Source organism: Scyliorhinus torazame, chromosome 15, assembly GCF_047496885.1.
Source record: "Scyliorhinus torazame isolate Kashiwa2021f chromosome 15, sScyTor2.1, whole genome shotgun sequence".
In the NCBI taxonomy this organism is placed as follows: domain Eukaryota; kingdom Metazoa; phylum Chordata; class Chondrichthyes; order Carcharhiniformes; family Scyliorhinidae; genus Scyliorhinus; species Scyliorhinus torazame.
In genome coordinates this window covers 22,653,417-22,669,785 of record NC_092721.1, presented here as the reverse complement: position 1 = coordinate 22,669,785, position 16,369 = coordinate 22,653,417, and the positions used below count along the sequence as shown (strand labels likewise).

General features: G+C 50.0%; 2 protein-coding genes across 2 annotated transcripts in view; one reads left to right on the top strand and one right to left on the bottom strand.

Annotated features, from left to right (window-relative positions):
* The window catches only part of commd6 (COMM domain containing 6), a 138,988-nt gene that overhangs the window by 19,557 nt on the left and 103,062 nt on the right, over positions 1-16,369 (top strand). The gene's annotated exons all lie outside the window — the stretch shown is intronic.
* uchl3 (ubiquitin carboxyl-terminal esterase L3 (ubiquitin thiolesterase)) overlaps positions 11,974-16,369 on the bottom strand; it is a 72,102-nt gene continuing 67,706 nt past the window's right edge. The window contains exon 7 of the mRNA XM_072476162.1: positions 11,974-12,170. Coding sequence (XP_072332263.1) covers positions 12,075-12,170 — 96 coding nt within the window. The 3' untranslated portion in view covers positions 11,974-12,074. The remainder of the gene's footprint in view (positions 12,171-16,369) is intronic.

Sequence of the window (16,369 nt, the reverse complement as noted above, 5' to 3'; positions counted from 1 at the left end):
TTAATCCCAGACTTGAGGGGGTTGGATTACGAGGAGAGGTTGAGTAGACTGGGACTGTACTCGGAATTTAGAAGGATGCGGGGGGATCTTATAGAAACATATAAAATAATGAAGGGAACAGATAGAATAGATGCGGGGAAGTTGTTTCCACTGGCCGGTGAAAGCAAAACTAGGGGTCATAGCCTCAAAATAAGGGGAAGTAGATTTAGGACTGAGCTCAGGAGGAACTTCTTCACCCAAAGGGTTGTGAATCTATGGAATTCCTTGCCAGTGAAGCATTTGAGGCTCCTTCATTGAATATTTTCAAGATAAAGATAGATAGTTTTTTGAAGAATAAAGGATAAAGGGCTATGGTATTCGGGTGATAAAGTGGAGCTGAGTCCACAAAGGATCAGCCATGATCTCATTGAATGGCGGATCAGGCTCGAAGGGCCATATGGCCTACTCCTGCTCCTAGTTCTTTTGTTCTTATGACACCGAGCCACAGAATAATCAAAAGATTGGTCAGAGAGGAAGGTGAGTCTTAAAGGGGGAAAGCCAGGGGTAGAGACAGAGAGATGTAGGGAGTAAATTCCAGAGTTTATGGCATTGGCAACTGAAGTCATGGTCGCTAATGATGCAGCAGTTAAAATTGGGGAGGCGCAAGAGGCCAGAATTAGAGGAGCGTGGATACCTTGGACAGTTGTGGGGCTGGAGAAGATTACAGAGATAGGGAGGGGCAAGGCCATGGAGGGATTTGAAAACAAAAGATGAGAATTTTAAAATCGAGAGGTTGCTTGACCAGGAGCCAACAAGCAGTGCCCACCAACCAAAACTTCCTCCGGATTCAGATTTAATCCCTTAGCCATAATCCTGAACCCACATTTCTCTCTGTCTTCTTTCCCTGCCATCTGGCCCCATGCCGTTGTTGTTTTTATGGCTGGGAATTTCTTCAGGATTTCCTGCAGCGGGTGGAGCAAACCATTGGCTGCCGTTGGGACCTTATGTTCCACCAATGTCTAGTGGCTGGGGAACCCGCTACGAGGGGTCGGGCAGGGAATTCCCTCTCTCTATTCCTCTGGCCTCATGCATTCCTGCCCCCCTTGCACCCCCACCCCCATCATGAATTGTCATGCTTTTAGATGCCTCTGCTCAATGGTCTGGAATCCCCTTGCCTCCATTTCCTTCTCCTGTTTAAAGAAACTCCACCCGCCAACCTCCACTTATCTGGCATAACCTCCTGCTCAGGTCCCCTAATATTCTTCAATTAAACTCCACCTTTTGATTGTGACTCTGTGAAATGCTTTGCATATAATACAAAAACAGATTACTGTGGACGCTGGAATCTGAAACAAAAACAGAAAATGCTGGGCAATCTCAGCAGGTCCGATAGCATCTGTGGCGAGAGGAGGGAGCTAACCTTTCGAGTCTGGGTGACTCTTTGTCAAAGTGCTTTGCAATGTTTACTGCATTTACGGCCCTACAATTATTGTTATAATAAAAAAATTAATCTGCTTAACACTTCTTTTAAAGTAGTCGATAAAAAATACTCTTCTGCCCTAAAAACTTGATTTTCTTTACTTTTAACTTAGTTTCATTGTTCATCACATATCATCATAGTTTTGTGCCCGCAGCAGACCGGGCAGGATAATATCCTTTTAACATGTAGCTCTAACCAGGCATTGGATTTGCTAACCTTCGCCTGCTTAGTAGCACAGCAGACCTTTGAAAGAGAGCTGCACGCAATGTTTTCCCAGAAGAGTTGTACCTGGAAACTCTGGGTCATTCACACAGGGTGACTCATTCACAGATTCCTGCATTCTTGTGGTCAGTCTCAAAGCAGTGTTGTCCAACCCCTTTTGCCATCGTTCATTGTTCAAATGTTCTCTGCTGTTTAACAATTACCAACACAAAGGCCATTGACATTCTTGCCGAGGGTTGTCATTCAAGATTTTCCAGGCTGCTCGGTTCCTTCACAGTTTGGAAGGAAAACATGCCACGCAACACCAAAAAAGGGGAAGAAATTACTGAAGGAGTGAAAGGAGAAAATGAAAGTAAAATACTTTTATTAAACTTTACACGCAGAGCAAATTAGAAAATGTAATGACGTATTTCAGGAAATGAGCCTCCTCAGTTCTGAGAGTCACTTGCCTCCCCGACAAGACTACACCTCTGTTACTTCAACTATTGTGATTTCCTCCGAAAACTTTCATCTTCATATTGTTTTCACATGTGTTTACGCCACAGCACATAGATCTGGATCATTGTTTAATTTTAAAATTCCGGGGCAGCACAGTGGTGCAGTGGTTAGCACTGCTGCCTCACGGCGCCGAGGTCTCAGGTTCGATCCCGGCTTTGGGTCACTGTCTGTGTGGAGTTTGCACATTCTCCCTGTGTCTGCGTGGGTTTTGCCCCCACAACCCAAAGATGTGCAGGGTAGGTGGATTGGCCACGCTAAATTGCCCCTTAATTGGAAAAAATGAATTGGGTACACAAAATTTACAAAACATTTTTTTTTTATTTCCTCGTACATAATTATTGGATTGCTACCCCTCCCAAATTGTACTGGAATCGTAAGTAATTAAACATTAGTCTCTTGGATATTGCTACGAACAAACTGGGAAAATTAATTGAGACATTAAAAAGATTCTCATTTTCTTTGAACTTATGTGTTTATTAGTCTTTTAAAAAAATTGGAGATGGAGGTGCTTGACTTGGCGGGGTGGTTGGACGACGGTAGATTGTTTGATGAAACCTCCAAGAATATATCCACCCTGCGTTGGCCAACTTTATGCACTGCAGATAAGAACAAAAGACTCAGGCGCAGGAGTGACCATTTGGATCTTTGCGCCTGCTCCACCATTCGATAGACAATGACTGACGATCGACCTTCCCACGCTATACACATATCCCTCAATTCCTTGAGTGCCAAAGAACACTGTCTTAAATATACTCAATGGCTGAACATCCACAGACCTCAGTGTTGGACATTCCAAACATTCACAATCCTTTGAGTGAAGGAATTTCTCCTCAATTCAGTCCTAAATGACCGACCCTTTAGACTCCACTAGACTCTCCTGGCCAGGGGAAATAGCCATCTGTCGCTTACCCTTTCAGCCTCTTAATAATTTTATTTGTTTTGATGAGAATGATTCTGCTTCTAAACTTCTAGACTGAGCTCCTGGGCTGGGAGAGAGTGGGGCTTCGTGTCTGCGGGGTCTACAGGACATCCTCCAACATTGTGCATGCCCATAACAGGGGCAACTACAGCTGCTGCCTGTCTGTCCTACCAAAAACTTCCAGGATACAGCCTTGTTGGTGGTTATATGCTTTAAAAAAAATAAATTTAGAGTACCCAATTCATTTTTTCCAATTAAGGGGCAATTTAGCGTGTTCAATCCACCGACCTTGCACATCTTTGGGTTGTGGGGGCGAAACCCACGCAAACACGGGGAGAATGTGCAAACTCCACACGGACAGTGACCCAGAGCCAGGTTCGAACCTGGGACCTCAGCGCCGTGAGACTGCAGTGCTAACCACTGCGCCACCGTGCTGCCCCAGTGGTGGTTATATGCTGACGGTCACTTCAACTGCCTTTGACTGTAAGCAGCCCCAAGTTGCATAGCTGAAGGTTACTATTGATAAGGAATTGGCATTGTTAGTTATGTGAGCACTTCACAGCTTTCAAGTGGTGCTGCAAGGTGTGTTTGCTGATTGCTCCTTCTGGTAGCTGCAAATGCCTGAAGGCTGTGTGTTTGTTTACGGCTGACTCTTCTGCTTCAGTGGCCTGGAATAAGGAAAGGGAGGATGTAAGATGACCTGTTGCCAATGCTGGAGAAGGGGAAGTGGTGCTCTTTCTTCTGCTGGCGTGCTCTACATCGGTGTGATTTTCCAGTGTGATTATTTCTGCCTTTGAGAGTCTACTGCTGGAGGCTGCGGGAGGAGGGGCTGACTGCTTTGAACTGGTCACTTGGTGAGGGTGTTGAAAAAATGCCTTTGCAGTTTGCTGGTGACTTTGTTGTATTTTTAATGTTTCATGCCTGGAGGCTGTGTGGTTGTATGCTACCGTCACTTTTGCTTCTGTGTCCTGGGGCGGGATATTTCATTGTATTGTTGACTGTTTAATGTTCCAAGTCTGTTTAGTTTTCCTGGTATAAATACCCTGTTGCAACTTTGTGTTTGTACTGATATTTTATAATGAAAAGGTGTGGGGCGGTGCCTTTTCCTTGTTGGCTCATGGTTAGTGTGATATATGGACTGTCGGGTAGTTGTTTTCATCGTTTTGTAAGAAGGTACTGTTGCCCATTTAATAAACAAAATATTCTCAAGTGCATTCCTGTGGGTACACGTGCCATGTCTCAGGTGAGTGTTTTTGCCTCGCATTCCAATCAAACTGTGAGGCCTGGACACTTTGCCGTCACCTTGGGGACGTCAACATCACAGAGGCAGCAGCCAACAATCAAATGCTCTAAATTTGGGGATATCCCCGCGACCAGAGGATGAGTGTGTGGATCAGGGGAAGGCACCTGAGCACGGCCTCCCTAATGTTCCCGGCAGGGTCTGGGTCTGAGGTCCAGGAGCTGCTGTTGTAGCCAAGAGTGAGTGTGGGGAGCAATGTTGCCAACACAACTGGCTTGATAGATGGCACTCTGAGAGAAGGAGGGACACGTAAGGGTGGGGGAGGCTTGGAGGATTTGAGGGTCACAATCCTAACTGATTGTTGGTCTCTCTCCATCTCCAATTCTTTAAAGGTAGCACGATGGATGGTGTTGTTGACCCTACAGCGGCAGCCCTCACGGTGACAGCTGGTGACAGCTCAGATAAGCTCGGCATCAGGCCGAGGAGGGACCCAGAGGGGGAGGATGGCGATGGCCCAAGGTGGGCAGGCATCGTTGGTCGTTCGAGGAGATGTCGGACAGCATGTGCCACAGGAGACACCGTCTCAACAAGGAGACTGTGTGGCACCTGGCACTCCGTGGAGGAGGAGGATGCTCGCTCCCACTGGCCGGTCAAGGTCACCGCAGCCCCAAACATTTATGCAACGGATTCTTTCCAGGGCTCGAGCAGGGACTTGTGCGGCATATCACAAGCGACACCCCACAAGTGCATCTGTGAGGTCAGGGATACCCTGTATGCCTGGGCAGCTGACTATATAAACTTTGAGCTGGATCAAGCCCATCAAGGTGCCTGGTCAGCAGGATACTCCGCCATCGCCGGGATGTCCCAGGTCCGGGAGTAATAGATGTCATGCATGTCGCCCTGCGTAGACCGGGGCATCAGGGAGTACCCTTTTTTTAACAGGAAGGGGTTCCACTCCCTGAACATTCAACTTGTGTACGACTACCACCTCCAGTTCATTTAGGTTTATACACGCTTCCCAGGGAGCGTGCATGACAGCTACTTCATGGGATACTCGGAAATTCCCGGTGTCTTCAAGGACCACCCCAGGATGACGGGTTGGCTCTTTAGGGATAAGTGGTACCCGCTGAGGTCCTGGCTGATGTCGCCAGTGCAGGCTGGAGACCGATGCGGAGACCCAATATGACAAGGCCCATGTTGGCACCCGTGCTGTCACTGAGCAGTGCATCGGACGGCTCAAAATGCAGTTCGCATGCCAGGACTGCTCTGGTCGTACACCTCCCAGGGGGGTCTCCCGCCGCTCTGTGGTGGTTTGCTGTGCCCTCCACAACCTGGCACAGAAGTGGGGTGACGTGCTGGAGGAGGATGAGGAGGGCCTCGTCTGAGGAGAATGAACCGGACCAGGAGGGAATGGAGGGTGAGCCCGGGGAAGACCCTCGGGAGCAGCTTGAGAAAGGAGGGCAGGTGGCGGTGAGTGTCCGGCATGCCCGGAGGGCCAGGGAGGCCCTCATCCTCACCTGCTTTGCATAGGATGCGGCTTCGTCCATCAGCTCCCCCCTGCCCTCCCCAAACTCCCTCGTCACCTTCTCCCCACCTCAATTCCCCTCCCAACTGCACCATCATCTTCTCCCCCCCATTGATCACCCCACCCCCATTCCCCCCTTCCACCAGCCCCCCAATTCCCCTGACCCTCCAACGTTCCCCCTCCCCCATCTACCCTGTTCCACCCTCCCAGTGTCTGTGTAACATCACTCCAGGGTGATGGGCCTGTGTAGGCACTGTCAGCGGGTCCATATACTAGACAGGAGCGTGATGAGAACCCGCTGTGAGGTTAACCCTGGTGCTCCTCAGTCAATGCGAAAGTCTAACTCCTGTCTTTAGGGATTGTTTAGCACAGGGCTAAATCACTGGCTTTGAAAGCAGAATGAAGCAGGCCAGCAGCACGGTTCAATTCCTGTAACAGCCTCCCCGAACAGGCGCCGACTAGGGGCTTTTCACAGTAACTTCATTTGAAGCCTACTTGTGACAATAAGCCATTTTCATTTTCATTTCATTTTTCTGCTGACAGAGCGCTCACACCCATCACCTGCCCGCGGTCTGCATCGGGGGCTCTCGCTGTAGGACTACTGTGCCGGAGGGCAGGGGTGTAGGGAGCAGAGGGCAATAGGGGGTGGGGGTGCAGGCAGGCCCGCTATGAAGATTAACATGACAGAGGCTTCACATGTATCAGGTGAAACGTTGTTTACTAGCAAACATTCAAAACCCTCGTTGTCCCTCGCTATAGATGGTGCTCTCTCCTTGGACAACCCTGCGATCTGCAGGACCTCACAGGAGGTGAGGATGCGGATGTCCGGAACGCCGCTGCACGTCTGGGCCCTTTCCCCCCTTGTTAAGGGCCAACCTCTCCTGCGGGGACAGAGAGGGGGCATTGTGAGCTGCACGCTTGATGCATCAGTTGGGGTCTATGGCAAGTGGCATGTGTGGGCACCGATCCTAGACATGGAAGGGTTGTGCTGGTGGGTGCCAGGGTATGCTGGTGCATGGGCAAGGTGATATGCTGTGTCTGTGGGGTGGGGGGCGGGGAGGTGCCAGCTGCCAATTATCTGGAGGGAAGGGGTGGCGGAGGTCAAGGAGGTGGCAGGCGGGACTGGCGATTGATGACAAGGGGCTGGAGTTAACACCCTTGTGGCCCGGTGGAGGTTGTTGGTCTTCTTCTTACACTGTACGGTTGTCCTGCTGGTCACACTGCCAGAACTGATGGCTGCTGCCACTGCTTTCCAGGCAAGGTTGACGGCTCTGTTGCTGTCCAACCTCACTGGCCGAGATCCAGATTTGAAATTTCTAAAGGGCAGGATTCTCTGACCCCCTCACCGGGCCGGAGAATCCCGCCCCGCCGCCCCGACGACGGCTGCCGTATTCTCGGGCGCCGTTTCTCGGACGGGGGCAGGTGTCCCACCACGCCGGTTGGGGGCCGTTGGCAGCGCCCGCACCCCCCCCCCCCCCCCGGTGATTCTCTGGGCCCCGATGGGCCGGGCGGCCGTCCATTTTTGGTCAGTCCCGCCGGCGTGAATCAGTCAACTCACGTACAGGCGGGACCTGGCAGGTAAGTCGGGGGGGGGGGGGGGGGGGGGTCCTCAGGGGAGTGCGGGGGTATCCTACCCCCGGGGGTGGGGGGGCCCACGGTGGCCTGGCCCGCGATCAGGGCCCACCGATCTGCAGATGGGCCTGTTCCGTGGGGACACTTCTTCCTTCCGCGCCGGCCCCTGTAGGGCTCCGCCGTGGCCGGAGCAGAGAAGAGAACCCCCCGCACATGCGCCAAAATACGCCGGCCGGTCTGCGCATGCGCGGAACCACGCCGGCCGTTCAGCGCATACGCGAGATCACGCCAGCCCTTCGGCGGCAGCTGGAGCAGCGCCAACCCCTCCGGCGTCCACCTAGCCCCTGAAAGTGCGGAGAATTCCAGAAGGGAGAATCCCGGCCTATGTAGTCTCTGACTTCGTATTTGGTAACTTTTCACAAATTAGTTTTGATGGTCCTCTGACCTCATGCCCGCAGACCAATTCGAAAGGACTAAATTTCGAAGACTCGCTTGGTGTATCCCTAATTGCAAATAATAAAAATGGAATTCTTTTGTGCCAATCATGAGGGTTGTCTTCGCTGTGAGCTTTCATCGTGGTTTTCAAAATTTGGTGCTACGTCCCTAGTGTTCCCTGCGACTCCGGATGAAAGGCTGATGATTTGTGGGGCACGATTCAAAAGAAAAAAAACTATGTCTGGTTTTGGGCGTGTTTAGCGGGTGTTATTTTAGCTGAGAAACATTCCGCCCTTCAATGGCACTTTTCCCTTTGTTTGGGCCTCGGAATGTTTCTCTCCACAGAGGCCACATTGAGTCATTTCCTGCTGCCGAGTCCAGCAGGAAAGGCTCCTCGCAGATCGGGGCACCATTTTGTCTGCCTGTCCCAATCTACCCCACCCCCCCCTTTCAGCCTCCCCCACCCCATTTTTGCCCCCCCCCCCCCAATCTCCGGGAGGTGCCTGGGAAAACCCCCTCACCCCCCGATCCCTGGCAGTGCTAACCTGGCACCCAGGCACTTCCAGCCTGGCACCGCCACACTGGTAATGCCAGGATGCCAACCTGGAAGTGCCAAAGTGGACAGGTGCCAGAGCGAGTGCCAGGGTGCCGCTGTGCCCGATCCCCGAGTGCGCGGTTGTCTCTAATGGCCTGGGAGGCCCCCGCCCCAGGTGCCATTACGACTGGTCTACATTTGTGGAAACCAGTACTAAACAGTGCCTGGCGAGGTCTCCCAGGCACGGCTGTTAGTTCCCGAGCACCAGGAGAATCCCTCCAACACATATTTAAATATGCCCAATAGCTCATTTAAATATGCAGATCTGGATGATGCCCAATGACGGCGAGATCCATGTTGCAACATCTCGCACGATTTTGTTAAACCTCGCGAGGCTTTTTGAGCGTTAAATCTCGCAAAAAGCTTCTCCAGCCTGGTCTTGACACCAAGTCAGGTGCAACGAGGCCGCTAAACCCCATCCATGCGGCTCCAGGCTATCCGTGACCTCTTCGAATAGTGCTGACATAAAATTTCATCCTTGGTCTCAGTGAACCTCCTTTGGTAAGCCGTATCTAGCAAAAGGTTCATCAAGCGCTGGGATAGGGATCAAACCTGCTGGCCTGATCACCACTTGTGGGTTCCTTATTACCTGACAGAGATGAGGAATTCGATAAAAGATGACTACACCCTTATGTTGTCCGGGCCGATAAAACTGTCTTTGGATTTTGGCTTGGGTTTTCTTTATTCTGAGTTGTCCCCCTCATGGGATCTTGTGAGCTATCCTCAAGAATCTCTTTCCTATACCCGGAAGGTAATACAATTTGGTGTACTCCTGACCATTCTGGAGGTCGCCATTTCTCATTGTACATAGTAACACACTGGAGAGTGCAGAGGGTTTCCAATACTCAATACGCTGTCTGATGGCGTTGTATTAATTTTGAGTCACTCTGCCACAATTCAATTAATCTCTTTGGAATGAACATATCAGCCTCATTCTCTGTGCTCGTCTCATTCTCATTTAGCCTGCTAAAGATGGTGTCAGATAACGTGATCTCACCCTGGGCTCCTAGCTCCTCCCTCTTTTGTCTTAGCTTCTGAGCCTGTGATCGCGTCACCACACAATCCAAAAATACCCCAGGATGGTCTGTTTGTAATTTCTCTGTGGCAGGATTCTCTATAGGCTGTTCGCCTACAGTAGGCATCACTACCATCTGAGAAGCTGCGACATCATTCCCGAGAATGAACTGAATGCCTGCAATGGCCAAGGTTTCTACCAAGCCTACCACTACTTCCCCCGTCTTCCAGCTACTCTGTAAGTTTATTTTTACGAAAGGAATTTAATTCATTTCCCTGTGAATGCTGCTGACCAGAGCCTTTCCCTTCAGTGTCCATTCTGGATAGCATGTCTTTATCCCCCAACATCAGGGATTGACTCGTGCCCGTATCTCATCAAACTTTAATGGTCTGGTTTCTCCATTGGCGGGAACCTCCGTTTCGCCAGCAGCGCCCTCAAGTCCGCGGATTTTCTGATGCTATGGGGGTGCCTAAAATGGGAAACCCCATTGGCTGGCTACTGGGACGGAGAATCCCGTTGCTGGCGGGGGCGCACCACACCAGAAAACGGCTGAGGTGGGACAGAGAATCCCGCCCAATATCGTTTCCCATTCTATCCTGTCCACATGGAACTACTTTACCATCGCACACAAAACCTTTAAACGCATCTACTAGCTGCTGGTCACTCTACCCCTGGACAAGTAGTGCCGACATTTCCGTCCCCAGCGTCCGCCCTTTCACTTGGTGTAGCAATCCAATGGGCTCCTTTGTTCTCCAGTGCCCAAGTTCATTTCATTTCGCCGTGTTTGGGATTGATGACGCCAACCAGCCGGCCATTTAATCTCCAACATAGTGATGTTGTGTGGCCCAGTTTATACCGTGAAAACATTTAACCTTTTTCATATCTCTCACCCCTTCAACAGACTGTTTCATTTTAAGGTGACGCCTCCTTGGAATTTGCGACCACTCCCTCTCCTCCTGGCCTTTCCTCTCTCTCACCTTCCCATTTTCTAGCCGTCTCCAATTTAAAAGTGGGTGTAAAGAAAGGCTTCGATCCATGAATCAGTTCATGTCCATCCGCAAGCTCTGGGGTTTGTCTGGCAGTCCTAACTTTCTGTTCCTCCACATGAGTTCCAATGATTTTCGGCAATAAATCTTTACATTCCTCCACAGAATTATCTCTCTAACGGTGTCTTAGGTTTCTATTTTTAATGCTCGTACCCACCAATCAAAATAACTTTGTTCATCCAATGAAACACTGTCCAGACTGTTTTTTTACAGCTCAAAACTTTTGCCTGTAAGCCTCTGGTACCAGCACATAAGCAGCCAATGTGGCTTTCTTCACTGTCTATAGTCCCCAGATCTTTCCTGTGACAAGGATGCATAGACTTCACTAGCCCTACCTACAAGTATAGTCTATAGGAGTAGGGTCAAAATGTCTTGTGGTCAGTTTAGCTATTTTCTCAAAAGCACAAAAATAAGTCTCAGCATCCTCTTCTTCAAATGTTGGGAGAGCTTATACATATCTGAACATCTTATCTCCCCACTAGTTTCCGTCCAGTACCACCTTCCTCTGCCGATTGCTCTAACCTTTCGGTTTCTGCTGCCTGTGTGCAAAGTTGAAAGTCTCTCTCTCTTTCTTCCCTTGAGGCTTGCTCCATTTCCCTTTTAATCTCCCTCTCTTCCTCCTGTTGGAAAGCTTGCTCCATTTCTCTTTCCCTTTCTCTCTTTCCTGCATCTCTAACTTCTTAATTTCAATGTCTCTTTGTCATTGAATTTTAGCAAATTCAATTTTCCATCTTCTTGAAATACTAGGTCTGCCTGACCCCGCCAGTATATTTAAATGGGTTGCTAGGCTTTCAATTACTTCAGCTTTCTTAGACCCTGCAGATCATCCAATTGCAATCTCACTGCTAGTTCCATAAATGTAGCTTTAGGTACACTTTTCATGTCGTCTCTGGTTATATTATCAAATTCCAAATAAGGTCAAGATAGATCCAGAGCCATTTTTGCAGCCACCTTTCTTTAAGCAACACATTCTCACTTGGTTCCACATACTCTCTTTATGCTTCAAAGTCAGGGGCAGCACGGAGGCACAGTGGTTAGCACTGCTGCCTCACGGCACCGAGGTCCCAGGTTCGATCCCGGCTCTGGGTCACTGTGCGATTGGAGTTTGCACATTCTCCCCGTGTCTGCGTGGGTTTCGCGCCCACATCCCAAAGATGTGCAGGGTAGGTGGATCGGCCACGCTAAATTGCCCCTTAAGTGGAAAAAACGAATTGGGTACTCTGAATGAAAGAAAATGCTTCAAAAATCCCCTACGCACAAGGAATTAAGCTTTTTTAAGATCCTGTACGAGCTCCAATTTTCTGTCACGAAACACGCTGATTGTATCTGCGAGGGTATCCCAACCTGGAACAGTGGTTCATGGGGGTGTATCATATTGTTTTTCTGGAATGGTGTGAAGAGTCAAGTGAAGCCACAGTGAAAATAACCAGCACAATTGCCAGGCAACAATTATTAAAGTCCATTTATTAAATTAAAGAAAAGACAAATATACACAAAATAAAATACTCTAGGTCAATTAAGTACATCAATCACTAAACACACAACAGTTTATGTAGAACATACCCCTTGTTCCAAACAACTTCCACGATTCCTGAACTCCTTAAGACGTCCCCTTTCCCCAAACAACATCCAAATTAAGTAAACCTGTGAATCAAATTAAAGCTACAGTTACCACACAATACAGGACCGATGGTGAAGTCTGGGAAACATCTTTTCCCGCCTTTATGAAAGTTTCTGCGCAATCTTGGCTCTAAGACTTAGATGTCAGCCGAGTCTCTTGGCTGTTATATTGTGGACTGGTCTCTCAGGCTGTTAGATATAAATTGGTTTCCCTGGCTGTTAGGTGTAAACTGCCTCTCTGCTTCTGAGGGTGCTGGCAACAATCATCTGTCTAGACACCTGTATCTCATTGTATTTAAAATTGTATCTCATTTTGCCTTCTGAATGCTGGCTACTACTGTCGCTCGGCCGATTTCTACCTATTGTTGGGCATGAATGAAATGAAATGAAATTTGCTTATTGTCACAAGTAGGCTTCAATGAAGTTACTGTGAAAAGCCCTTAGTTGCCATATTCCGGCGCCTGTTCGGAGAGGCTGGTACGGGAACTGTTGCTGGGCAGATCGCCTCCCATCATGCCTTGTTACATTCATGTTACTAGGCAGATTTCTACCTGTTGCTGGGTAGATCCATGACACTCAATATACACAAGAATTTCTCGGATGTATGTTGTCACCATGTACTCCATTCCTACACATTCATCTGTGCTCAGTTTACATGGTTGCAGTTCAGGGAGTTAATCCGCACTCATACGTGGCTTTTTCAGCATGAGTTCCTCATTCTGCATTGGTTCAATACAACTTGAAGTCATTGATAGTATCAAGAGTCGTGTCTCTCATTGCCCAATCAGCAACAAATATGCGAGACTTGAACAAGCACATAATTAGGGGCAGGTTCACAATTAGGTTCATTGTTCTACTTTATCCTTCTGCAAGTTGCTTGAAAGGTGTCAGTCAGTATGGTCAGAATTCCAATTTCAAAGTTTTCGAATTGTGTTTTAAGTTTGGTGCTGCATGGACCAGCCAGCAGGGAGGGTTTCACAACTGAAATGGTAACCTTTATGTGCGTCTCAGCAGTCCAGATTCACAACTGCATTTGCAGGCTCATTGCTGTTCACGCACTGACCCCTTCTATTAGTGGCGGTGCATGTGAGTGGGTGCCCACATTGAAGAGGAGGGATATCTTGAATACGAAAAGTAATCTGATCTATTCACCTCCTCCTGTCCTGCTTGTAGCTACTCCTATTGGGTATGTCCATGATTATCCATACTGTGAGTGGCAAAGGATTGACATTCCTCTAGTGCCACTCATTACTATCTGGCCTACACGTGGGAAGCCAATTCTAGCAAACTGAATACAACAATTCAGGGGCAGCACAGTGGCTAGCACGGTTGCCTCACAGCAACTGCGGCCCGGGTCAGATTCTGGCCTTGGGTGACTGTGTGGAGTTTGCATGTTCTCCCAGTGTCTGTGTGGGCTTCCTCCGGGTGTTCCAGTGTCCCCTCCCGCAATCCAAAGATGTGCAGTTTGGGTGGATTAGCCTTGATCAATGCGTGGGGCTACGGGGATAAGGCGCGCCGTGGGCCTACGTAGAGTGCTCTTTCAGAGGGTTAGTGCAGACCCGATGGGCTGAATGAGATTCTATCGAACAAGTCTACACTTGAAGAATCCAGGTTTCACCAACAATATGAAATCCTGTGTCTCCAATACCTTTGCACCAGCACTTTGCATCCTGCAATTCAATATTAAGGGGCTATCTGCAGTCCAGAAACACTGGGCGCTATTCCCCCCCCCCCGCCCCCATACCGGGTGGGAGAATCGCGGGGGCGCCACGCGAATCGCGCCACGCCGCCCCGACCCCCGCACGCGATTCTCCCACCCCCCCGGAAACCAGCGGCGCGCGATTCACACCGGGCCGCTAGGAGAACTGGCGCGCATCGATTCTCCGGCCGGATAGGCCGAGCGGCCGCTACGACACGACAGGTTCCCACCGGCGCCGTCCACCCCTGGTCGCTGCCGGCGGGAACTCTGCGGGAACGCTGGGGGGGGGGGGGGGGGGCGGCCTGAGGGGAAGGGAGGGGGGCTCCTTCACCGGGGTGGCCTCCGATGGGGCCTGGCCCGCGAACGGGGCCCACCGATCGGCAGGCCGGCCTCTCCCCCACCCCGGGCCTACCTCCTTCCGCACGCGGCCCCAGGACACCGGCGCCATGTTGGTGAGGGGCCGGCGTGCGTAAGATGTTCCCCGCGCATGCGCAGGATGGCGCGGACCAACTGCGCGTGCTCGGCCAGTGCCGTGCTGGCCCCCCATGGGGGCCGAATAGGTCGTGCCCAGGCCCATTTCGCACTGTCATGAAACGCGACGGCATTCACGGCGCCGCGAACACTTGGCCTCCATATCGGAGAATCGCCCCCATTTAGTCAGCAGCCTCACCCAAAAACATTTCATCAATGTGACCTGCATTCATGAACACATCTCCTATCAGATGAAACCAGGAGGTACATTTTGAGACGGTTTCGACCTAATCTGTCATACTGACATCTTAAGCATTGCCATGCCACATTAGTTCAAACATCCATTGCTAACACAGTCTATATGTTCTCCGCTACTACTCAGACATGATCAAGATTGGTGCGTAGCAAACATCGAGAAGCCCTCTAGCATTAGTTGGGACCAACAGGTCACCCCCCAATCCTACCATAGCTAGATGTTTGGACTGGCGGCTTTAATTGCCACCACACAGACTCAGGCTATCGAGGTTAATGCACATGGTGGACCTCACAGCATGGCTACGATTCCAAACCACCTGGAATTTTCCACTCTGTTAGATGGGAATGGGGTACTTTTCCGACTTGTGCAGGATCAGCTCAGTACACAGCAAGCCACTACCTACATCATGCCAAATTCTGCCCAACATCCCGCCGTGCTCACCATCTCTAATCCATATTGGACTTCAACTGTCGATCGGCACCAGCTTAAAGAGCTGATGACGGCATGGTGGCGCAGTGGTTAGCACTGCTGCCTCACGGCGCCAAGGACCCGGGTTCAATCCCATCCCCTGGTCACTGTCCATGTGGAGTTTGCACATTCTCCACGTTGTCTGCGTGGGTCTCACCCCCACAACCCAAAGATGTGCAGGGTAGGTGGATTGGCTATGCTAAATTGCCCCTTAATTGGGAAAAATAAAAAAAGAGGAAGCAGGGGAACCTGAGAAAAGACAATGAAGGAACACAGCAAGATATTGGAACAAAGTGTTATAATGATCCTCTTCCCAAAATATCCCAATCGAGCTGCCTTAGAGTCACTTCCACAGACGCATCTACAAAGCAGCCACTACAACCATTCCCAGAGAATACCACCCAGAATCAGCCCCTCTATCGCTGGTGACCCAGATGTGGCAGGCCGTCTAACTGAATCCCTGGATTGTTCCCACTGGGCCAGATGGGAAGAGACAACAAAGTACCTGGACTTCACCCGCTCAAGCTGAAAATGTTGTGGAGTCCTACGCTAGTCCAGCAGCCCAGTGACCAGCAACACCAATACGCCCATCTGTAAATGCCCATCGGATGGTGAGCCAACCCGTTCACTTGGAAAAGGTACCACTGGAAAATAAAGGGTGAAGAAGCAAATCTGGAGCGAGTGATGAGCCTTCCATTGGAAGCACAATTCCTGCTCTGAGCCCTTCAGCAGCCTGGAGTTGGGCACAATACTACAAGTCATCAGGTTGGGCACTGCTGCTGGTTGGACAACATCCTTCCCCAGTTCCGATAGCAACTTGGCCCATGGGACTGCTCCTGGTGGCCCAATTCTTTACAAGGGCCAAATGAAAGGGAATACTACCAAAGCCATGCAGCAATTGGCGTCCCAAAACCAGGCAAAGTCCCAAAATTACCATTGAATTAGCGGCCAACATCCCTGCTGCCAGTACACTTCAAACTGGTAAAGCACCTAATCTCACAGCAGACAAACCAGAAATGAAGAACAGCCCAAGTGAGGACCAAATTGGCTTTCAACAAGGCAGGAGCATGTGATCAGGCGCTCACATTAAACACTTACACTCAAAATGGCTTTCAAAGCAATTTTAAAACAGGTGTCATTTTCCTTCACCTCACTGCAGAGCATAATACAGTCTGGGCATATTGGCCTATTCTCCCTCCCTGGGTTACTAACACCATTGAACTACTGCTCCGGTACAGAGGATTCAGGATGCATATGGGTGACAAGCCTGGAGGCAACTGACAAATGGGCTACCCCAGGAGTCTGTCTTAGTCCCAGCCCTGTTCAGCT